At 35.8% G+C, this 24,548-nt stretch overlaps 1 protein-coding gene across 1 annotated transcript; it reads left to right on the top strand.

Annotated features, from left to right (window-relative positions):
* The first annotated feature begins 2,211 nt into the window (after window positions 1–2,211).
* LOC119079810 lies at window positions 2,212–23,565 on the top strand. Its single transcript, XM_037187877.1, has 6 exons — window positions 2,212–2,673; window positions 21,050–21,258; window positions 21,589–21,752; window positions 21,813–22,043; window positions 22,101–22,384; window positions 22,446–23,565. Exons 1-6 carry the CDS (start codon window positions 2,610–2,612, stop codon window positions 22,694–22,696), a joined length of 1,203 nt encoding a protein of 400 aa, XP_037043772.1. The 5' UTR covers window positions 2,212–2,609; the 3' UTR covers window positions 22,697–23,565.
* Window positions 23,566–24,548: the final 983 nt, after the last annotated feature.

Genomic DNA, 24,548 nt, shown 5'->3' with positions numbered 1-24,548 from the left:
TCTTGGTTACAGAAAAAGATATGAACAAAATTTCGTTTTCACTTAAAAACGTTGTTCATAATCACACAAAATGTTGAATGTAAAAATGTTATGAAAGAATATTGCCCTTTCTTCGTTGGTCATTCAAACAATAAAAGAAAAACCAGCAAAACAATTGAAACAATAATAATATCGTGTCTTTGTTACGGCCGCGGCCTTGTTGATTCACTTTTCAACTGCCAACGCTTCAAACCGATTCGATTTTGCTCTATCTCGAACTCTTTCTCTCTCACACACACTTTAATTGCCACCTACGCAACTGCAAATAATTTTTTTTTCCTTCGAGCAAGAACGACCGTTTCTATTCAAATTCAGACAAAAGGCTGACAATAAAAGTGAATATTTAAATGCGAGTTACATTGTATCCATACAAATATTAATTTTTAATAATTACAGACACAGACACAAACACATTTCCATTGAGTATGTTCTCTCAGTCATATTTGTTTGTGATTTGTTCAGTGTGGCAATCTTATTTTTAACAAATTATTGAATGGGTTTGTGTTGCCAACGAAATTGTTTTGGTAAGGGGCAATTCACAAATTACTGCACGCGAAAAGTTATGAATTCCAAAAGAATGCAAAAAAATACGAATGGATATGGCGAAAATGAATGGCTATTCATCTGTTATCGTTAACGACGACAAAAATAATGACAAGCTCTGGGTAATGTTGTCCTTTATACAGTAAAATGCAAGCTAAAAAATTGAAGTACCAGATTTGGAAGAAATAGATCTGATAATGATACTTGTCATATGCTTGATGTCAGTAACAGGTTAAAAGCTTTCCACCGAGAAAGCAGTTCACGTAACTTTAACCGAGCCTTACGTTAAAAACACACTAGCAACTTTGAGTTACCGATATCGACAATTATGTTGCGTTTTCCATTGTTTGACGTATGCTACATTACAATGGAAAATGTAGGATCTCAGGAACCCTGTTACCCGAGGTTAAGATGATTTCAGATGATTCTGAGAAATATACATGAAAAAAATTATCTTCTTACATCCCCAGACGTCTGGGTACCATTCGTAACCATAGGGTTTTATTTGGATTTTTTTTAAACCAAACAAATTAGTCAATTTTTCATTATTCTTCAAAACCGCAAGTGACAGAGAAATGTTAAGTTGGTACACATGCGGCGAGATAGAAGGAACATGTGAATGACAGCTGGCAAATATGGTATGAAATTCACATGTTCCTTTTATCTCGCCACATGTCAACTTAACATTTCTCTGGCAAGTGATCTTTTAAAAATTCGACAACCCTGGTAAGACAAAAGGGATCACACAATAGCCTCTCTAGCAAACAAACTCTCTAAAAAATTTGAGTTAGGGCGTTAAACAAACTTGAGAGAGTAAGTCTAACTTCTAAATGATACTCATGTTACAACCTCTTGGAGCTCGTTCAGGAACTAAAAATTCGTTACCCAAAGTGAAGATTTTGACATATTTTATATAAAGGAAGTGTCAAAATCGTCACCAGTGAAATTTAACGAAGAGTTCCTGAACGAGCACCAAAACTACCGTGAGGCTATGAAGTTTATCCTCAGACTTTATATATAGTCTAAAATAGATTGATTTTAGCGCGGTGAAATTGAACGAGGACAATGTCTTTATTACGAGTCCTTGGAATTGTAAATAACCAAAATTTCTAGAGGGATTTCGGTTCTAAAAATTTTGGCTGAATCAACACTGCGCTAAAGAAACTAGTTTCAGTTAACGACATAACACATGCATTTCTGCGTCAGCGGTTTAGTTATTCTTTTTAAAATATTAAATAAATTGGTAAACATTTTGATCTTCTTTGTCCTTGGACTCTCATCATAAAACCAAAATCTCGACCATCAGACACCCTACGTATGTGTGTTATGTACCTGACGATGCAAAAAATCCAAATTTGATGGTAATTCAAACGAAAATCGATGCAACGTTCACGAATGAAATATTTATAATAAAAAAAACAAGATTTGTTCAGAGATCGTCTTCATAACGAAAACGATTCGCCACCGTCAATAAAATAAAGAATGAGAAAAAAGCAACAAATTTTCTGTATATAACATCTACGGTTAATGTGAGTCTGTATATGTTCCATCGGTAACATATTGAAGTTTAAAATGTTTTGCAGTTTGTTGAGAGAGTTGTTTTAGTTATATGACGGTTCAGGTTACCATTTTCGGTCGTACGCCTTCAGTTGTGCAAGAACTCTTCGTGTATGAACATGTCGAGGAAAAAGTGATGTGTGGACGATAAATAAATAAATAACTCAGAGTGACTTCTATCGGTTCGTTTTTCGCTTTATTCTTTACGCAGATTTGTGTGTCAGAATCGGACTGTGTGTTATATCAGTTATATAGCTAAATGATAATCAAATGTGCTAAAATCTAGATTATGTTAACAAGAATCACGTGATACGATTTGCTATGCAACAGAAATTAGTTTCACAGTTAAGTTAAAGTTTGAATTTGGCAACAAAATCAATTTTTTGTTGGTCGAAAGAGTCAGTTCGAGTTCGGTTTTTAAGAAAATTAATAATAAGTAAGAGAAGCCCACGGAGCAGCCGCTTGGTAAAATGCAGATTTATTTTGGATTATTTCTCCTTGCGACTGTTACATTTGCGACCACAGCAGCTAAAGGTGAGAGTCATTTTGATTGCCAAGTTCTTCCTTTTTTTGTTGTTGTTATTTTCTGTTAAAGTTGTTTTTAACGATCTTTTAACTCATTCGTTGCTGGTTGCGTTTTTCTTTTTTTTATACAATTTTAAATGTGCAGACTTTTGCTCCATAGCCACTTTATATGTGGTATCTCTGCTTATAACAGTCTCGTATAGATGGAAATAATTATTGAATTATAAAGCAGTTTCTCTGATGATGGCTTTATACTTTATGTACGTATACTGTATCTTGTTCACGTCTATTATAAAATCTCGGTTGTATCTAACGAAAAATATTTTTATTTTATTATGAACGTTGTGTCATTATTATATTGGAATATACGGTTTGTTATTGAAAGTTTTTTTTTATTTTTTTATTTTATGATTTCAATGAATTCCAGTCATAAAATGACGTAATTAAAATAAAGTTGTTAATCCGGCTTTTCTATACCGAAGGTACCGAAAAAGTCTCTCAACTGTCGAAAATGTTGTAGGATGTAAATAGCAATTAAAAAAAATTGCAAAAACATTTCCTTGTATGTCATGATTCGTGAATCAGCATTGCTGGTGTTCTCATACCATTGTTGACTCTTGCAATTAATAATGTTGTTTATTTCCTCCAACACATTTATCTTCATAAACGACACACAGGCCGGAGTGCAATAAAAGTTTGATCATCAGCGGACGAAGAAAATTGATTTTTTCAATCGATTTTCAGAAGACTGTAGTACGAACTGTACCTTCAATCGTCCAGTCTGCACATTAATTTTCTCTTTAATATCAATTACATCATTTAGGTCTAATTCAATATCTCTTCACTTTCTCGGAGACAGGTGCACCACAATTATAGTCTCTATGCACGTGGGACGATTCCAAGACCGCAGCGTTATTGATAAGCCTGTTTGGTCGCTTTTAGGTGAAAGTTAAAAAAAAGTGCCAGGAATGGTACAAGCACAAAGGCGCAGTTCTTCAAAGTTTGATTTTTACGATCAATCAACGCACTTCAAACAAAAGTGATCATAGTCCACAACTACTGCCAAATAGAGTACTATTTTGTAGGAAATTGTTTTTTACAGTGGTTTACACTTGTATAACACACTGTCAGGTGTCAGTACCCTATTTAGGGTACTACCTACTACACAAGCTTGAAGTGCTTTGGATCGACAGATGTCACTGCTTTCTATGTGTGATTTGTATTTAGAGACAGAGACAGTGAAATTTCTGCATGAATTTGCTTCAGCTGTTTTTTAGCTGATTCATACAAACAATCAAAACGGTTTATATGTCTTTATACGGTTTGACCACTACCACGCGCATGTAACAGCTTCAACCGCGTAAACGACTTTAAACAGTTTTGATTGTATGTGTGGAACAGCTGAAGCAAATTCATGCTGAAATTTCACTGCCTCTGACTGTATTAACGACGTTTTCGCAATGCATTTATGTCGCCACTTTTTACTTTCAATTTGTATACCTTTCGGGGACGATATTTTTTTGTTGCAAATTGCCAAAAGGTAAATTCTGTTTGGAACTTAAATTCAAATGTAATAGATTTGTGTATCGTTCTGGTACATTTCTGGTACAATTAGTCATAAATTGCTGATGTCAGCGCCCTGCCTTTTGTGAACCAACTTGACTGCAATGACATTGTATGGATAAATTACTGGAGTGAAGTTATTTCACCAGAAAATAGAGGACAAAGAATTAAGTACTGAAAAAGCTTTCGCGTCTATCCACCCCAAGGGAGATCTCCAAAATAGGGACGAAAAGTACTCCAAATTAGCGAATTTTGTTTAACAAACGTCCGAGTCATACTTTCAATTCCTAAACTTGTATCATCAACAAACAGTGTTGGTCAACTAAGCCTGCCAGGTTGCCTGTTTTATCGTACCTTTCGGAGGTGAACAGCAAAGAAAAATCTGGACAGAGCCTGTTTCAAATAAATGTCCCTTCATGGTGCGGAAGCCTAAGCCACGATGGAACACAGACAGGAAACTTCTAACACTTATCAGAAAATGTCATGATTACAGTGACTAACGTTCGAAATCCAGCGACTGGATGGAATTTGAATTTTTCAACGTTTTTAAGATTCCTAGTGTTTAGAATGTCGGTACATTGTTTGTTTATTGGCAATCATACACGAGCGCATGTGACAAGAATAGAGTGTTCTATTTCGCAAATTGTTCACTTTTATGCTGCGGGGACATAAATTTTGCAATTTTGCAATTTGATGTATGGGATGCTGCGGGACAATTCGAAATTTTTTCGAAATTCGTACTGGAACACTCTATAACAGTATTAAATTAATGTTATTTGACGTTTTAAATACTGCGAAATGTCAAAATTATCGAGAAATTGACATTTGTCAGATTGGCTGCTTTTAGAATGTTAGTCACTGTAACGGTAACGTAAAAGGTTCTAATCAGTAATTTATGAACCTTTAAGTAAATTGGCTACCACATCTGATCAAACGCATGAAAAACACTCATAAAACAGCCGTAAAATTTATTGAATTACTATTATCATTTACCACAAACAAATAACTAGTTTGCGTGAACAGAAACGACCTTTTCATTCTGACTCCTCGAGTCTCACCTTACTGGATGTCAAAACGCGACCAATATCAAGTGCGAAAACTAAACGAAACTTTGATTCATTACGTGTGGGTCTCGTAAAGTGAAGAGAAGAAAAAAACCCATAAAATTCCATTCGAAACGAATGGTTCAAAGAATTAATTTATGTTAATTGATTCAATAAAATCGGAGACACGAAAAGACACCTCCTATTCCAGCAATATAAAATCGACGAAGTTCAAATAAACACTTTGAATTTACTACATCGTACACCTCACTAAATAACCACAATTTTCAACCACAAAATAGAAGAATGGCAGTAAATCTTTAAATGTTACTGTTATACATAAATGTGTTGTAATCGATTGCCTGGCTGTGGCAAGTTATATATGCTATGTATATATTATAGTCGAATGGATGTGAATGATACAATCGATTTAATGATATTGTCGTTTAAAACATATCTTCATACAATCGTCCATGTATACACGTTATAACTTCCTTTACGATGATTCAATTTACAATATATATGCCATGCAACATAATATGCCAAACTATTTTCGATCCACACACAATATACAATAGAGACTCATAAAATACAACCGGCATCCATTCTATCATTTCGAGAGAAGAAAAAAAGAATTTCTTTCTTCTGTTCAACTCTGAAATAACATTTTCGATTATGTAAGACCGTAAATAAGCTGGTACATTGGTATATGGAATTGAGACTGTGGCTTCCAGAGCTCTATTATTTTAAACTGAACAATAAACACATATCTAACATGATGACGAAGAGAAGAAATATTTCCACAGCACAGAGAACAAAATTTGTTATAAACAAACACGATTTTGAATTTGTAACAGTTTTCTTTGTAGTGTTTTTAGCCTTTTTCCAGATCATATATGTACAACTCATTGTGAATGCAATTAAGACAACATTCAAACTCAACGAGATCTGATGTTTTCTTAATTAATTAGATGAGTGTTGTTGTGACACAAATTACACAAACGGAGTTATTGAAAATGAATGACAAATTAGACGAACGGTGAAGAGATAAAGAGATGCTAAGGAAGCACACACGATTAGGCTAAAGATTTTAGACCGATTGGATGATGGTACATTGTTCTGTTGGTAATTTCCATGTCTTGGATATTTCTTGGAGACAATTCGTGTACATTGGGTTGTGGAGACTGATAATTTGAGCCTCTTGTCAAAAACGACGCGCGTGCCAATAGCATCTACAATAGACTATTGGCACATGAAAGATTTTTTAGATTTTGAGAGTTTAATATTTATTGATTGTGAGATAGTGCAAGTAGCTACTAAGCAAAGCACCATATTCGCAAAGGCATGGAAATAGTCACTTGCACGCGTAAAAATGAAAAAAGTTGTAGAAAAACTGTAATCTTCCTTCCTAAGACTTCTAAATTCTTTGAAGTTTCCTTTAACAAAATGTAATGCAGGAAGTGTATGGTAGTGGTCGAACGCAAACACTTTTGATTGAGATATGCATGCATAGTGCTAGCTTCAGACAGAGGTGTTTGTCAACTTTTAGTCGTTAAGATGCTATTTGAACGCACTTGTGAGAAATCTTGAAGATTTAATTCGCATGACCATGCGATGAGCAACGGCCTTCAAAAAATTGCCCATGGCAAATCATCAAAAATGACAAGAAATATCAGCAAAATGAAAAATGTAGCCCTCATTTCCGGTAATGTAATTGAAGAAATTGAAAAATAATTTCGCGTCAAACCAAAACTTGTTTGATTAGTTGATTGAATTCTCAATCGCTAAACTTGTTAAATATTTGGCAATGTCTTTTACATATGCAATGGAAGTGGACTGACGAATATTTACCTCATTAATATGCCGATAAGAGAAAGAAGTGAAAACAACGCTCTGTGGTGTGCGGTTATTTTATCTCAATTTTATTAGTGTTGACTTCATTCTCTTTACACGTTGGTGTTATTTGCATAGCCGAATGGTGTATAGGAATCAGTGAAAGTGGGAATGACAGATTGCAATATTGTTGTATCAGCCCAGAACGATAATCTCGTAATAGTAGATTACGTTGGATGCTGCGAAAGTAATTCATTACACAAGGACACAATTTTGTGATACGAACAAACTCACGAGTAAGTCTTTGAGCAACAAGCTTCGGTAACTGTTTTCGAGACAAGTGTAGAGTTTGCATATCCGAGCCAAAGGCGAGGTATGCAACTACACTTGTCGATACAACACCAAAAAAACCAATGAACCACCAATGAATTACAAATCAGTTTTTCAGTAACAGTTCTATACTCGACGTAATGTGATATCACCGACTATTTTCATATTTCGGTTTACTAGGTGCAAAACGAAAACAACGCGAAAATTTTCATTACTTGAAAGAACTGTCAAAGTCAAAAGAACCCAAAATGTGTCCTGCTGTAATGGATCATTTTCGCAGGGGGTATACAGCAGTGTAATAGTCAATTTTCGCATGGGGCAGGCAGTAAAACCATTTTAGAGAGAAGTAAATAATCTACTATTACAACCCTAGGGTTGTAATGGATTTCTTGTAGTTCGTATGTAGAGTTGTTCACATAAAAATTAAAAGAGTCACGCTTACCTATGATTATTGCCCTTGGCTCGCCTGGATCAACAAACATAACACGTCAGCTGGACTTTTTAACGTTTTATCCCTAATCACGCAAATAAATATTAAGATGAGCATCAAATTTGGTTGCACACCGCCCACCCATTTATTGTATGATACATTTACATCATACAATATCCCATCCCATTAATTATTAAGTGAACTGTTAATCAACAACAAAATTAAAAATTTGATTACACGTGTAAACGCAAGCTGGACCGCCCAGTTCACTAATTTATTATTTTAGACTTATAATGAAATCTACAGGGAAGACCTTTTGAGAATTATTCTTGTAACGTAATGAATCCGTATTGCGTTTCAATCACTTTTTTTTAAAATAATTATGAACTGCAGTTTCGTTTCTTTGTGATTCTTAATTGACGCTCTTAAAAGTTTATCTCAAGTTAAGTATCGAATGATTCTCGGTCTTGTGTGAGTCTAAAATAACATTAGAAGATAATGGACATGATGGAAGAAATGAGTTTATTTTGTCTCGCTGATAAGCCTGTTGGCTGTAGAATATTTGTGTTTATTCTATCGCTCACACCTTTAATGTGGATGGAACTTATGGTAATAAACCTCGGATTAAACAAACCAGATTTAACATATTCTAGAAAGTCAATTGTTTAGAAATTTATCTTGAGAACAATTTCTTTAATTGTAGCCTGTCGTGAATAATTGGGGGATAGACTGACCGGGTAAGTGTTATGAAGACTACAGTGGCATCAGTTGGCAAGGACGAAGACAAAAAATAATTAATTAGCATTGTCTGGCTAATGTGGTCTCATATGTGGCAACTTGAATGTTGAAACTAATGAAGTAACAGATTTGTATTAATCAGTTGAAAATATACTGAGATCGACAGGCAGGAACAGACTTGACAATTATCTAACTAGTAAAATACATTGCTGTCTTGAAGTCAAAGGCTTCATGGGGTGCACTGCATCTGTTATCGATAATCACGACAGGAATAAGCAATGAGCACTAGTAGGTGTTCCCTTATTTATTATTGTGAAATGTGTTATTAAACTATTGAAGTAATAGATTGTTCATCAAACAATATGAAATTGCTTTGCTCAATTGAAGTAACAGATTACGCTTGCTTGCTTCACATGGGCTAGTCATTGTCGATTTAAAGCATTAATGATGTTTAAACTTGACCCCCAAGTGTTGTTAATTCAAATGTTGTTATCATTGAATGAACCAATTAATTACAGAGACGAAGTGCTTTCAGTGAGACGCACAAGAATTCGTTTTGTTGAGAGCAATGGAAATGTAAGGAATTTCAATACGTAAATCGAATGAAAAAAATCACTTTTGCTGATGTTCGCCGTTGGAGTGAATGTTGCGTTTACCTCTCAGGTGTGTTCTACGAAATGATCGTACCCATAGAATGTAGATGATAAATCGAGAAACAAAATACTCGTTCTAAAAATGTTGCAAATGGTTTTCAATAATCCGCAAGTTATGTAACTGGTGCTATTAGCGTTTTTTGTCTTACAAATAAAAAGGATCGGCCTAAGCTGGTTGGTTTCGTTTTATTTTATTTTTTATGATGGAAATTGAAATAATCTGACAGTTGATGTATTTATCTCTGTCAATAATTTACTAATAGATTCGTCTGGAATTTATTACTCGTATGCGATATTTAACACTTAACTGTAAACATAGCTCCGAGCTGAAGACTTAACAATTTTTTTTTACCTTAATTCAACGATTAAGAATTTTCGACCGTTCATTTTTCATTTCTACCGATTTTTAAGCGACTATACCCAAGGGTTATACTCACATCAGCCATCATGTATGTGAATACACTGTGTTGAAAATGTTTTAAATGTGAACTGAAGCAAGTCTAAATAAATATTTTCGTTCTAAATCTATTATCACGTCGGAAATGGTTTAATGGTATGTTTCTGAAATGTGGGAACATGAAAAAAAAAATTGGTTTTTCGGTATAATATTTTAAATATCATTTACATAATAATGATGTTCCATTTTAAACTTCCATTCATTTATCATTGTTGGCTTCAATCGACTTCTTTTTTTTCTCCTTTGAACCACAGTTTTAGGTTGTCAACACACAATTCTACTGTGGATTGTGTCAGACTTTGAGAACGCCCTTTTGAATAACATACAATTATTACGGAGACAGTCAACTGTTTTTGAATTTGATATTTTAAAACGTTTAGCTGAACCTACAATTATTTTGAAACAGACAACCAGAAGATGTTTGCCTGGTCTGTCAACTGAGCTTCTTATGTCAGAATGAAATGGGGGGATAGAAGTTTTCACAAGTTATTTTTGATCGACGTAAAACCTTATTTTAAGCAAAAAGTTGGTCGATGGTATGCCTTGGAAATGCACCGCTTTTTTTTGAACCTATTGAAAAAATCGAATTTACCACAGCACTGCTGAATTGACAACATACTCCAAAACAGGCAAAAGCACAGAATTCAAATATTGACTGGACGTAATAATCAGAATTTAGTTTTTTTATGTTGGTTCAATACCCTCTCTAGCAACCAAACTTCGTTTTGACGCAGTCAAAATGCCACCTTATTTTGACGAATGTGACACTGACTTTTTCTCGTAATAGAGTTGCCGTGCCGCGCTCTTTTTTAAAGCAATATTAACGTCACACGAAAAAGACAAACTTTAAACTTTATTTCATTTTTGCACACCAAAATAACGAAACAACACACCAAAAAACACGTCACAATCACAAATTATTCATTTTTGAACGCCGAAATAATTAATCAAGACGTAATATTTTCAACACAAAAAATGAAATCGCTGCTCACACTTCATTTAATTTATTTTTAAAAGTGCACCCAAAAAAATGAAATTTTGGATGTACATTAAAATCGCCCAATTTCTACGAGTAACCCGTAGAAAGTACGTTTTGGATGTTCAATTTACGGATGAGTAAACCATTGGTCTTATCGTGTTTTTGGGGGTTTTATCCGTATGTTGATGTACACTTTATTCGTACATTGTTGTACATTTAATCCGTACTTATCATGTGACAGTTCAACTGTCACAGTTGCAATTGTGAATTCTATATTTCAACCAATTTGACCTCATTCCGCTCCTCAGATATCTTTTTTGCAATTATTTTCTTAGACAACAAATTAAAAAAAATTAAATGAAAATGTTAAAAAAAATCTGATGCGGGTTTGATTCGAAATTACGGAGAGGGCAGCCACATCAAGAATTCCTAACTTTGATCTGATGAGGCCGATCAAGGTGATTGATAAATGTAAGGTTGCTCGTAAAATTTGCAGCTAGTTTGTCTACCATTCCCACTTAGGTTAAAATGTGACTACAGGCTTGAAGCACAACAGACGTAGGAAGTAGAAAAAACTATTTGCTGATGGCGGAAGACTGTCATTTGGCAGGTGATGTTAATGACTGACAAGATGTTATGAATTTTGTCGTGTCAGTTTTTAACATGAACGTCATTTTTTAAAAGATTTTGCCAACTTCGATTTGAAATTATACTTTTTGGATATATAAGTCGGGAAATATTTTAAAACGAAATAAAACTTTTACAAAATCGTCGAATCTGAAACTAAAAAAGCACCACTGTGCCAATCAATTATTTACTTTACTTTTTAACCGTTAATTAGAAGCCGGTCGAAATTCACGTTGATTATCTCAACGGCCTGTTAGCTCAGCAGGAAAGTCTTAGCCTGACGTGTGAGAGGTACCCGGTTCAAATCCAGCTAAACTTGTTTTTCTTTTCTTTTATTATTTATGCTTGTGATCCTTTTTCCAAACTAAAAAACAGATGATATGATATGATTGTATCATTACCAATCGTTAATTAGCTTTGATCTATTTTTAAATTGACAAATAAACGTCAAAGTCTGTATGACACTTACTGTACGTTTTAAATGTACATGGTGTACGGATGAGTAAACCATTGGTCTTATCGTGTTTTTGGGCGATTAAAACGTAGAACTTTTTTTTGGGTGTGTAAAATTTTCTATGACAGAATACACTGTAAAGTTTTACCACCTTAATTTTCTTAGTTTGGTTGCTAGAGAGGGTATTGGTTGGTTAAATACCACTGCGAGGACCAAAATAAGTCACTTTTTGACTGTTAAAAAATGTGTTCTTGTGCCTGTTCTTGGAATGTGTTACTGGAGTGCATTTTAGATACATGTCGTAGAACAGTTTTTTGCGTAGAATAATATTTCACGTCGAATACAAACATCTTGGGAAAAATTCTATCTTCCATTGGCCTTCCCTCTGCTTGCATCCAAAAAATTATTTTTTAATTGAAACAATTGACCCCAACATTATGGTGAATGGTTTTAATCGACTCGAGAATAGAATTTACAACTTATTCGCATTTTCCAGCAATTTTCGTGAGACTTACCTGCCAATTTTCGGTCTCTGTGGAATTTTTTCCTGAGACTTTTCTCGATAGCTCCAATCCTCGAGAGATTCGTACTTTCGAGAGCTATAAATCCTGACTGTGGAACTTTTAAATCCCCGAGGAATAAAAACTTGCTTTTTATTGACAACCACGGCATATGAGGCATCAATTGAATGTAAAGCTTAGATAACGTACAGTCATCACAGACCTTGTCATAGATTTTGACTCCTTTCACCCGAATTCCATTTTTTCAAAACACATATTGGTAGATGCTTATCAAACTAGGTAAACCCGGAAAATACTTGACCTCAGCTTTCCAATGTTCGGACTCACATCCAGATCATACATATTGAGGCCCGTAAAATGAGTCCAGAGTCTATCTGAGGTTTGGCTTAAATTACTCAGGCCAAGACCTTTCAAACGATATATAATATCCATCCCAGACGAAATGGATCCGATTTTGGTAGGCGATTTTTCAACCGAATACCTCTGGTCGCTGAATTAGCTTTCATCTTGCATGATAAATCGTGTAAGCCAAAGCCATCCTTTTAAAACCATTACACCACAACTGCATTTATGTTCCTCCAACCCACTTCAAGCATGAGTGGTACTCAAAATAGGGTACTGAAACTAGACAGTGTAAACTAGACACAACTGTTAAAAACCATTTCATACAAAGTAGCACTCTATTTGGCAGCTGTTCGCGATGATCACTTTGGCTTCGTCACATAAATTAGAACCCAAACGATGACCAACAGCAATTTTAGCAGAGTTACTATCCAACCGTAAGCTTAATTGGCTCAATGGAACTAATTGCATTTACTTGATGACGACACAAGCAGTCTTACTCAAGAAACAGGCTTACATCTCCCGAGGAATACTTACTTATTCTCGCTGTATTGTGATTCACGGTCATATATGCTCAGTTTTTCATAAAAAAAAAAAAAAAAAACTCGCTCTTAGATGTCATGTCATTAATTACCATGCTTTCTGGGTTAATGGAGTAATTATTTGTGTCTATGACATATACAGTGATGTAGAACAAGATTTTTAGATTTTTCAATATCACACAAAATCACGGGCAATCAACAACAAAAAATTGTGTTCAAAGAAATCTAGCCTGTCATTTGTTAAGATAATGAACAAATCCACAAATGAAAACTGTGTAACTTTATCAACTTTCACTTAATCTCTGATTGTATTGGCTCAAAAGCTGACTTTCTCCATTAATGCATTTCATAGTGGAGTAAAGTATCAGTAAAGTAAACCTCGTACCTGTAGAAGTTCTAAGTTCTACTTATGCATAGGGTTACACAGTCCGACTGACGGACCTCATAACGCTATATTTTGTTCAGTATGCTAATGAACTGATTAAAACAATTCAATTCAAAGCGTACGACATTTCAGCAATTTAAACAAAAAATGTTTGTCAATGTTTTACGATGCTATGATGTCAACGTTCGTTTAACCTCTGCTTCGCATTGTATTTTGACAAAAATACTCAGACGAAAACTGGGTTAAGCAAATATCTTAATTTAAAGCAAAATAATTCGTTGAGAAAACATCGTATACCTATTACCACACACCTTTTACACAATGGAACCTTGACGAAGCTTATTTCGGTATGACGTTGTCAATTTGAGTTGGTGAATCGTGTGTGTACTATTATTCACCAAAAAAGTGAGTAATTTTGCTTCAATTTCGCAATCAAAGAAATCGAATTGATTGAACTGAGAAAACTTTCTTCGCAGCGACAGATCAAGGGGATTCGATGAAAAGTGATTTGAGCAAAAAAAAATTGACTTTGTCTCGGAAACCTCCAACATCTAGTCGTTCTAGTCGCTATTTTAATTGAGCTTCATATAAATACTTGCCCACCTTCTGATTTTTTTTGTTCTTTTTTTATTCCATTGCGTGTGAATCATTTACAATGTTTTCTAACGAAAAAAAACCTAAGGCCAAACTTGAAAGAATATTTTCATATTTTCAAAGTTATTCAATACACACCATACACTGCGTGAGTTAACATAGTTCAGAAAACTAGTATCCCCTTCAATGTCAACATACGGAAAATAATCCAAAGTAAATAACTCATTCAACAAATGACTCTCCGGAACACCTGTTTACACGTTACATTTATTGAAGAGTAAGATATTGAACTAGGAATAATTAAGATACGCATGTAATGACGGTGTGTTGTATATGCGTATTATGTACCATTCCGCTTCCACCATATCCAAAATAACAATGTTCATCAGACGAATTGAGCCGTTTTGTTAGTGAAACAAAATCATCGAATGATGCGCCTCATTTTACGGACTAATCGGAAACAAATGCAATGATTATGCAAAATTCGTTAATTACGGCAAATCATTAGAATCTCATCTACGTGATATGAATTCTTCTCTCCCCTCGTCTTCGAAATTAATTCAGTGAGATATTACAGTATATATGTACGTTGCGGCTGTGCTGCACACACAACATATTATCATTATTCATAAATGTGAACCATCTGCAATGTTTATCGCAAATCATTACACTTGACATACTTTCCAGTTAAAAAGTGTACTAAAGTCTGTGTGTGTGTCTGTTGTAGTGTATTACCTGTAATTTAATACCTGGCTAGATATGTGGGTACGATCTCTCATCGATATAATTACGAAGAGTATTTAATGTAAACTTACCTTACAATACAGAATATTGCCTCGCTGTTTACTTACATCAAGTAATTATAGCGTGATCGTTGTTGTGTGTTGTTTTCGTTATGCAATTTTTTGTTTTAATTTTTCTTCACATTTTCATGCTTTAAATTAAACCTTTTTCATATACGAAAAGTAAACACTTCATTTATCATGCAAGTTTGATGTTATAATGATGATTTTATGTGAAACACAGTTAACGGCAGCGGATTGGCATTTCCACATACTCGATGAATGAACAATAATTTATGCCAATTTGGTGTGGAGAGATTGTTCGTGAAAAACAGACTACCGAAAGCGGACTAGTTTTCTAGCTGAGTTATTTTTATGTGCCTTGGGCATTAAGCCCTTCAACACACTTGCAAAAATGTTTTTCATCCTTGCGTTGTGTTTCACCTTATTTTCTCCACTCAATATAGGCCATGATAAAACAGAGTTGGATCGGTTATCCGAAAAACCGAAAATTTCGGTTCGGATTGATCCGAACCGAAAACTTTGGTTTTGTCGAAAAACAATATGAAATGAAGGCAGACTCGTCAAAATTGATTGATTTCATTATGAACTAACCAAAAAGAAGTAAATGGAGCAATTGCATGATACTTTTATTAAGAATTGAAAATCACATAAGCTCTTGTCAAATTCGTTTTCTCACAAAAAACGCATGCAATTGCTCCATTTACTTCTTTTTGTTTAGTTCATAATGAAATAAATCAATTTTGACGAGTTTGCTTCATTTCATATTGTTTTACGACAAAACCAAAGTTTTCAATCCGAACCGAAATTTTCGGTTTTTCGGATAACCGATCCAACTCTGTGATAAAATCGCATTTTCTTGACGACTGGTCGAATGACATACCTAGTGAGAAAAATGCAGTATTTTCTCTACCGTGTGGAGAAAATAGAACTTTTCTCATTCGAACTGTCACTTTGTTTGTGTTTTCAAAAATAACATGGAGAATCGATGTTTTCGTTTCGTGGAGAAAAACGGCAAAACACAACATACATGCATGAGAAACGTTGTGTTTACCTATTGGAGAAAAAAGGAAATTTCAACTCGAGCGAAATTACGACCCTCGCTTCGCTCTGGCCGCAAACATCGCTCTTGTTACAATTTTCTCCCATCGGTAAACAAATAACTGTTTCATCCATGTGGTGTGAATAACCATATTTTTTGTACTCAAATGTGGTGAGAAGATGGCGTATTGTTGACGCTCTCTCTGATGACAAGTCAGGCGATATTTTTTAATTTTCTCATCTCTTGTTTCTTTGCGCCACTTCGTCACTGGTTTTGAAAATGGTGAGACAAATTGATGTTTGTTTCGAGGATACATCGGTTATTCCAGCCACGCACTGATGAAAAATTATATTTTTAACCATTTTATTCTGGCTCCAAAACAGACATACAAATAACCATTTTCTTACAAAAAAATCTCTTACTGACTTAGTGTGAGTTACGGGTCTAATTGGTTTTGGGACTCGTGTACTTTGAAACATTAGTACTCATTGAGTACAAAAATTGATTTTTTTGCTACATCGGTCAACTTCTAAGACTTCCTCTTCATTGACAAAACAACTAAAAGATGAAAATACTGTCTGCCCTTGTTTCTACTAGCCTCAGCTTTACAACGGTACCAAACATGCATGGGTATCGGCATGGGTAGTGATGAGGGCTTATGTTAGGGGAATTTAATTCCTGAATGTTTCCTCATTTTTCCTTGCTCCATGGGCCCGAGCTCATAATTTTTTTTTTTTCCAAAGACTAAGAGAAACCAGAGTATGAAATCCAGAATGAAGGAGAAATTTTACCGAAAAATTCTATTTTGCTTCAAATAACAGCTCGCTGGTTGCGAATAAGTTTAGCAGCTTCGGTGCAATATGTAATTCTGGGCTCGTAAATTCTTACTAATTTAGACATTTGGCATTTTTCTGGTGCACTGGTTCCGAGGTTCCGAGGTTCCGAGGCTTCTACTCTAGTGCGATTTGATAATAATTATTGAACTAGTGTCGAAAAGGGCCACGGAACTATCATTTTACAAATTACCATAATTTTTTTTTTTTTTTTTTTTTTTTTTTTTTATTTACAAAATATAATACTTCAACAATTCAATAATTTAGAGCAACAATCTTGAAGAAAGAAAAATATCACTTGAAAAAATTAGGACCATCATTATCACAGTAAGTGTCGCGAATGCTCACAGCATTTCCTCGCTGAATTGATATTGATATACGCTGAAGGAGGAACTCTAGACTCCTTGGCTCACCCGTTTGGCGTTTCATCAACTTCCCCAGTTTAGACAAAAATAACGTAGTTTCCGGGCCAATTGATCCAAAAGATTCAAATGCTAGCGGCGTGAAACAGAATTGATTCTTCAAGTCGATGTAATGGTTGTGCTTGTCTCGTTCTGCTTGGTCGGCTGCTGCACCACTATTGTTCGAAGTTGCATTGATGTAAGACGTCGCAACAGTGTCGACAACCGTAACATCCCAAATCAACGAACGTCCATGACTCCAGGGGTAGCTGGTCAGTCCATCCGGTCGTTTCCCATCTGAACCATAAAATACTTTACTGACCAATCACATTACCAAACTTCATAACTGTCCGCACTCCCTCTGAAACTCCCCCATTAAGAGAACTCTTTTTGAACTGTAAACTAGTTTGTAAACAAAACCGAAAATTCTTGTCTGCCGTTGAAAAAGCTAGAAAAATCCGCCATGCCAACACGCATGTGGTCAATTGCAATCTGTACATTCCCGATCCTTTGGGGCATGCAGAAAATTGTATTAAATTTAATAAAATAATTTGCGTTATTACGATGGTATGCCCAGCTTCGTCTAATTACTTTAGCATGAACGACTTTTGATTTATTGTGATATCAGTCGATGTAGAAGTCATTAAAAGATGAATAAGATAAATGAGTTGAATTGTCCTCGAAGCAACGAATCAATCATAATTTATATATAAAGTGTACCGCATCTCTAAACGCTGTCCGTGCACATCTGTCTGATTTATGCAATTTATATTAATCGGTCAATAGTATTTGATTATTGAATTAAAAATGGGATAAGAATCCCATGTGGATGTGATGTTGAATGTTGATAGATTGTTTTTACCATTAAATGTAGCAATGTACAACGCTCTATACAATTCGCGTGATTCAAGCATACGAATTGTAATGATCTCGCTGATACGATATGTTAATATGGACAGGCGGAAAACATGTTTTTGATTTTAAATGTTAAGAGCAATGATTTGACCACTTGTCACGTAATTGAAATTTTGATAAAAAAGCGTAGGAAGAGCGGGAAGACATAGAAAAATATTAAGTTATCTAGGAGAGTGCATTGGTTGGACACATTAAATGATCTTAAATCGTTAGTAATTGTCTTCGCACTTCGGTCTTAGATCTTCTGACAGATAAAGTCAAAGAGAAAATGTTATGGTACTCCACATACTTTCGAGCCTGCTTGCTCTCCTTGTATACAACTAAACGGCGTCAACTCACCTTCTTTCCAAATGACAATTAAAAACTGACCGATACCAAAGCTGTTCCAATTTTGAACCATTGAACTACTTTCCCTAGTAAAATATAATCGTTTCTAATCTAATCTGTAACGTGGTGCATTCAAGCACATGCAATGCATTCACAATTCACTGTGTATACATTACCAAAGCTATATGCAATAAGGAAGTCGACGACGAAGGTACTTTTATTTTCTCCGATCCATCTTAACGAGAATATTATTGTGGGGCAATTAAAGTTAAAAATTGCCGTCTAATTTGAATTAATTGTTGCGTGTGACTGAATAGTGCATAGATAGAGTATACAAACCGAGAAGATTAAACATCAGTCCAGTTTTTTGTGTAAATTATTTCAAATCGTCAATGAAAAGCTGGGAAATACATTTAAGCAAATTGAGACGTTATCTTAATGTTACACGGCAGGGCCTATTTTTGAGAATTAAAATTCTGTAAATTTCAAGAATCTTAAGAAACTTCAAGAACTTTCAGGAATTTTCGAAAATTTCCAAGAATTTTAATTCTCAAATTGTGCCCTGTTATACAGAGTCGCCTAATGGTCGGCCCCAAAATTATTCGTTTGATTTTCGCTTGAAAGGAGTAATAATCAAAGTTCTGTAAAAATCTAGAGTGGCCGGTATAGTCCTAGCGCACGATCCGGCCTTAAAGGGTAATGGATGAACTTTTCAAGTTCAACTTTTAAGAGTGATATCGCCAAGATTTCAGGTGATTGGGGAACAAGCGGTCTCCGATTTTAATGAGTGATAGCTCATTCGATTCGTCGTTTAATTCTAGCGAACACGCATCTGCCATTTTTTGGAAAAGAGTGTCAGAGTGTAACGAAAACAGTTTTTTGGCAATAACTCAAGAGACAATTATTTTAAATTATTGTAATGATGTACGAATGTCGGCCTTGGAAAGACCTACAGGTAGAGTATACGCACAGCTTGGTGCGAGTATATCCGCGAGAGTTATTACTAATAATATAGTGAATGTTCGGAGAGTCCGCCTTCTCTGCAGCTTCTATGTTCCGCGGAACTGAGTATGGGGTGTTGTAGCTGGCCTCACCCACTATCGTCCCACATATAAATGAAACCAGTACTTATGTGCTGCAAGCCTACCGAAGTCTTGTAAAAAAAGTTGGTGCCAAAATGCAGATTTTTTCCTTCTTTCTGTACGCCCAACTGCTGAAACAGCGTCTGGAACGCTTCTACGGGAATAATTTCATATCATCTACCATTCTGTTTCCTTATACGCTTCGCTATGTCGCGAACATAGATCGTTACAACATATCCAGTGTTAGTAATTCGAGTGAAAAATTATTAAATTTTTCTAAGCGGATTTTAGTCAAATAAAGTGTTAGCGTATAGCGCATGGTACTGGGTTCATTTATATGTGGGACGATAGTGGGTGAGGCCAGCTACAACATCCCATAGTCAGTTCCGCGGAACATCGAAGCTGCAGAGAAGGCGGACTCCCTGATCATTCACTATATTTTTAATAATAAATCTCGCGGATCTACTCGCACCAAGCTGTGCGTATACTCTACCTGTAGGTCTTTCCAAGGCCGACATTCGTACAACATGACAATAATTTAAAATATTTTTTTCTTGAGTTATTGTCGAGAAACTGTTTTCGGTACCCTCTGACATGTGATCACTTTTGAACACTAAACTTAAATTGAAAATTTTTACCTGACCCGAATCTACCTGCAATCGGAAGACCAATAAAAATTCAGGTAAATCAGGTCAGACCTGGGATTTTTTCAGGTATACCTGAAAGCTTACTTGCTTTACCTGAACTTCTACTGTTTTTCAGTTTAATACCTGACCTATTCCGAGTCTTAGTTGCTGCAACGAATGTGCTTCATAGCACTCCTAGCATTAACACTGAAGAAGCAAGCGTCAAATTTGGAGGCTGTGGTGTTAGAAGCTATGCCTCTTCAGATTATTCGTATTGGATGTTTTGACTCGTTCACTGAACACAACCAGATCTATCGTCACAAAAGAAATATCGATCCTACTGTGATTTTATCGGTCTCCTAATATTTCTATGCTAGTACTAGGAGCATGAGCAGTGCTACGGCTGCTTTTATGACGGTTACATTAACAAAGGACACAATTTGGAATGGTAGCGCGCGCTAACATTTTGAGTGTTTCGTTAAGTCACGTTCAATCGATTTCGAGAAAACTTACATTCGGCAACTTTGAAATGAGTGACGCATTTTGTTTCAGCTGATACACTCATACAAACACAAGTGTTTTGTTTATACTAGTAAAATAGTCACACGGGTGAGCGTATTGGTGAGCCACGTAAAAAAACTTTTGTTTACATGAACGGATCAGTTGAAACGAAATTTACTGAAATCAATACACTATCTAGCAAAGCAACTCTATTTCGACGCTGTCAAAATGCTCGTCAAGCTTGACTGGTAATCTGAATAGATGGCTCGCCTCTTATTCACCAACTAATTTATCCTCTCCTGTAATTTAAACATCAATCTTTCAACAAACACATCTCAAATAAATTTCCTTTCCTTTTTTGCAGATGGCCACCAAGTACATTGCTCTGAAGATTGGATGAAAGTAGACATAATTTTGCCATCGATACCGGGATCTCTAGTATACCTGGAAGGAATGAAAGGTTACCCGAATCCAAAATGTCAACCAGAATCAACGACCGAACTGGCACAATTCAAATTATCGTTGAAAGACTTCTATGAGTGTGGTGTGACGCGTGTTGTTAATAAAATAACGGTAAGTGGATTGGGTCGTTTTTTTTACAGCTTCGATCCATGTAAAATATGGAATTTAGTGCACCCGAGTTAGTCGGAGTTAAGAGATTAGATCTCAACTAGCGAAAATTAAAAACTTCACGTTGTCTGTTTGACCTCGGCGGCCCCAGAGTACTTTAGGAAATTTGTTACAGACTTTCAATCTAACTCTTAACTGTAGTCTAAGTCCGTTAGTATTGTGGCTCAAGACGAGTAATTTCCGGAAGGAGGTAGTCACTCGATCTTGTTACCCGTCGAAGTTCTTAAAGGTTTGATATATCAAGAGCTTTCATTAATGATGCCTTTGTTACAGGGAAAGAAAGTGTTCTACCACAAAATCATTGTCGAATCGGCCGATAACAAAGAGTTCGTCAGTGTCAAATGTATTACGACGTCTGGCCCAGTCTACAATGTAACCAGACATAGTCATAGCATAGCAACTCGTAGTGTACTACCGCCCGGATTTGAGGAACCAATGTAAGTATCCTTAATCCGGATTGCTTGCCAGTGAAACCATTTAATTGGAAAAATCTACAGCGACTTAGATATCACAACATCACTTACCGAATATGCACCGGAACCAACGTTAAATGTTGGGGTGCGACAAGGCGGCGAGATTGTTACTGGTGAATTGAATGTCAGTCCTGGAACTCCATTGGCCATGGAAATTTATTTGGACAAACAATCGGCACCAGTTTATGGATTAGGAGTGACCTACATGCAGGTGACTGATACAAAGTCACAGGAGGAGACGATCATCTTCAACGGGTATGTTCGAATTGATATTTTTGGTTAAGACTTTTTTGCTGATAAATTACGTTCCAGCTGTTCGGTCGATCCGTATCTGTTCGACAATTTCAACACCGTCGATGGCGACTTCTTGTCGGCCAAATTTAGAGCATTCAAATTTCCCGAATCCACGTACGTGCAGTTCAGAGGATCGGTGAATGTTTGCTTGGACAAGTGCAAGGGCATCCAGTGCAGTAACGGACAAATCGGTTACGGCCGCCGAAAACGAGAAATTGCATCGTCGGTCGATCCGAACAAAGTCTACGAAATATCGATGACCACATTCATCAAAGTTACCAATGAAGATGGTGCTGATCCAAGTGAGTTGATGGAGTGATTCGCTCGTCGGTTTAAATTAAAATTAATTTTCTCATTTCCAAGATGCCATTACCGAACTGGAAGAGAAGTTGGTGCAGCTGAAAATAGCCAACCAAAAGCTACCTCGGAATAGCCGCGGCAGTAGCGTTTTCGAAAGTGTGCAAGATCACAAAGATTCGCATCTAGGCGATTCCGAGGCAATTGTCGAAGAGACAACCATATTCCGGACGCAGACTAACGGTGCGCACACAGCAGCCACACTGGGTAGTGCAATCGTAACCGTATCGGTGCTTGTGATAAAATTTATTTTGTAAAATAAAAGCCGACAAAGATGAGCGTTGGCAATCGTTTTGACTAAAGTGATTGACCTCGACCGGAATATAATTTATTGAATTTGTTTGAAAGAAAGAAAGGAAAAAAAGCCGAAGAGCGTAGGAGGGAAGGTGATTGCGATTTATAAACTGCAAGACAATGACTCACAATGAATTTTAAATGATGTCCATGCCCACATGTTGTGTAAATTGAAAGACGAAGCAAAACAAGAAAAAAGTTAAAAAAAAAACCAAACGTGATATAACCAACATCATAATTAACATTCGACAAATAAAATTTGTTTTAAGCCAAAATTCTAACCCAGTGCTTCCGCGAATTGACCGCTATACATCTCTGCTATTTTTCTAACACTTTTTTTTTCAACGAATGTGGACACACCGAAATAGTCTGCACACTCGTCAGGTATACGTAGGAGGGAGATGGAGAGATAGAACGAGAATGAAAGATGATGGTCTAAGATATGGTCAGAGAATGCCCTCTAAGCCAGACAAAAAAGTGTGTGCGTTGGTCGTGTCGTTTGAATATAATTATTCCAGAACTTAACACGATCCGAATTGTTGATTTGTGATTTTTTATGCAGAATCCGTCCGGAAAACGAAATGTAAATTATCACGACCCAACAATGTTGTGACAATAAAATATGCGAACACAATTCATATATCGAATTGATTATTAACGTTAGGCTGACTTCCATATTAATGTGTATGTAATAAGCAAGCATTAAGTTAAGTGAGTTTCTTTTTCGATTTTTGTAAAGATTTATTTCAAAACCAACTCGTTGTTCTATTAAGTCCACTAGTCTCGTAAGATTAATTAAAAACGAATTTTGTAACAAATTAATTAAGTGAAATGGTTGTTTTATTCCGGTCTTCTTGACCTCCTCCGGTTGTCTCGTCAGTGCCTATACAATGCCCGTACAACTTGGTGACATATTTTTGGCCGAGACATTCTTCATTCAAACCTATTTCTTACAATGAAGCCACGATATTATGGTTCATTTTTGTGCAAATGAATAAAATCGTAGAAAACAACATGATCTCCATTTTTGTCCATCTACATCAAAATGAGCCTTCGTGGCAGGGCCTGATTGGTAAATTTATTTATGCGAGTTTACTCAGACGTAGCACAATTTAACGAATATTTACTGAATTTATCGAAACGGTAAATTTCGGTAAATTCGGAAAATAAATTTACAAATAACAGGCCCGCCCTGCTTCACGGCAAACAATAGATTCAAAGAATGTCACTGTCAATAATATGCCACTTATGATCTACCGAAGCTTCATCAGGCTTGTAAGAAAGGTATTTCTAGTAGCTTTCGAAAGAGTAATGCCGACGCCGTGACGTAAGTAGTAATCACAGTTCATCATCACTTAACCAGTTTCATTAATTTATAAAAACAAAAGGAGAAATTGCACAAAAGCACAGCACAGCACAGCAGGGCTGTGACAAAAGTCCTCACTTTCTCTCATAACCTTGAGTTTCACTTTGGCTTTGAACGATTCGATGCAGGTCAGTTGGCGGATATCAGAGCTAAGCCGGTTATATTCACTGATAGAGTGCCTTAGCGATGGTTGCTTATCGGAAATCTTGACGTGGCTCAGGGTTCCCATCTATTCCTTACACAACAAAACAAGAATCACGAAAAATAGTTGATTTTTCTCCGACGCATTTTTTCGGATTTTTGAAACACCCTGTGAAGTTACTGAACATTACTGATAATTTGCTGAAGTTTACCTGCATTTACCGACATTTTTTTTGACATTTCGGTAAATTTTAGGTAAATTTTGACAATTTTAGAGACATACGAGTCAACACAGTGGCGATTTTAAC

This window comes from Bradysia coprophila, unplaced genomic scaffold, assembly GCF_014529535.1.
Source record: "Bradysia coprophila strain Holo2 unplaced genomic scaffold, BU_Bcop_v1 contig_339, whole genome shotgun sequence".
In the NCBI taxonomy this organism is placed as follows: domain Eukaryota; kingdom Metazoa; phylum Arthropoda; class Insecta; order Diptera; family Sciaridae; genus Bradysia; species Bradysia coprophila.
Note: the sequence above shows the minus strand (reverse complement) of the source record. Positions and strands in the feature narration are given on the sequence as shown.

Bases quoted from the DNA above. Each gene is read 5' to 3' on its own strand.
- LOC119079810 (XM_037187877.1), top strand. From the start codon at position 2,610: ATGCAGATTTATTTTGGATTATTTCTCCTTGCGACTGTTACATTTGCG. The intron at 2,674-21,049 runs GTGAGAGTCATT...CCTTTTTTGCAG, and splicing joins TGCGACCACAGCAGCTAAAG to ATGGCCACCAAGTACATTGC. The intron at 22,385-22,445 runs GTGAGTTGATGG...CTCATTTCCAAG, and splicing joins TGAAGATGGTGCTGATCCAA to ATGCCATTACCGAACTGGAA.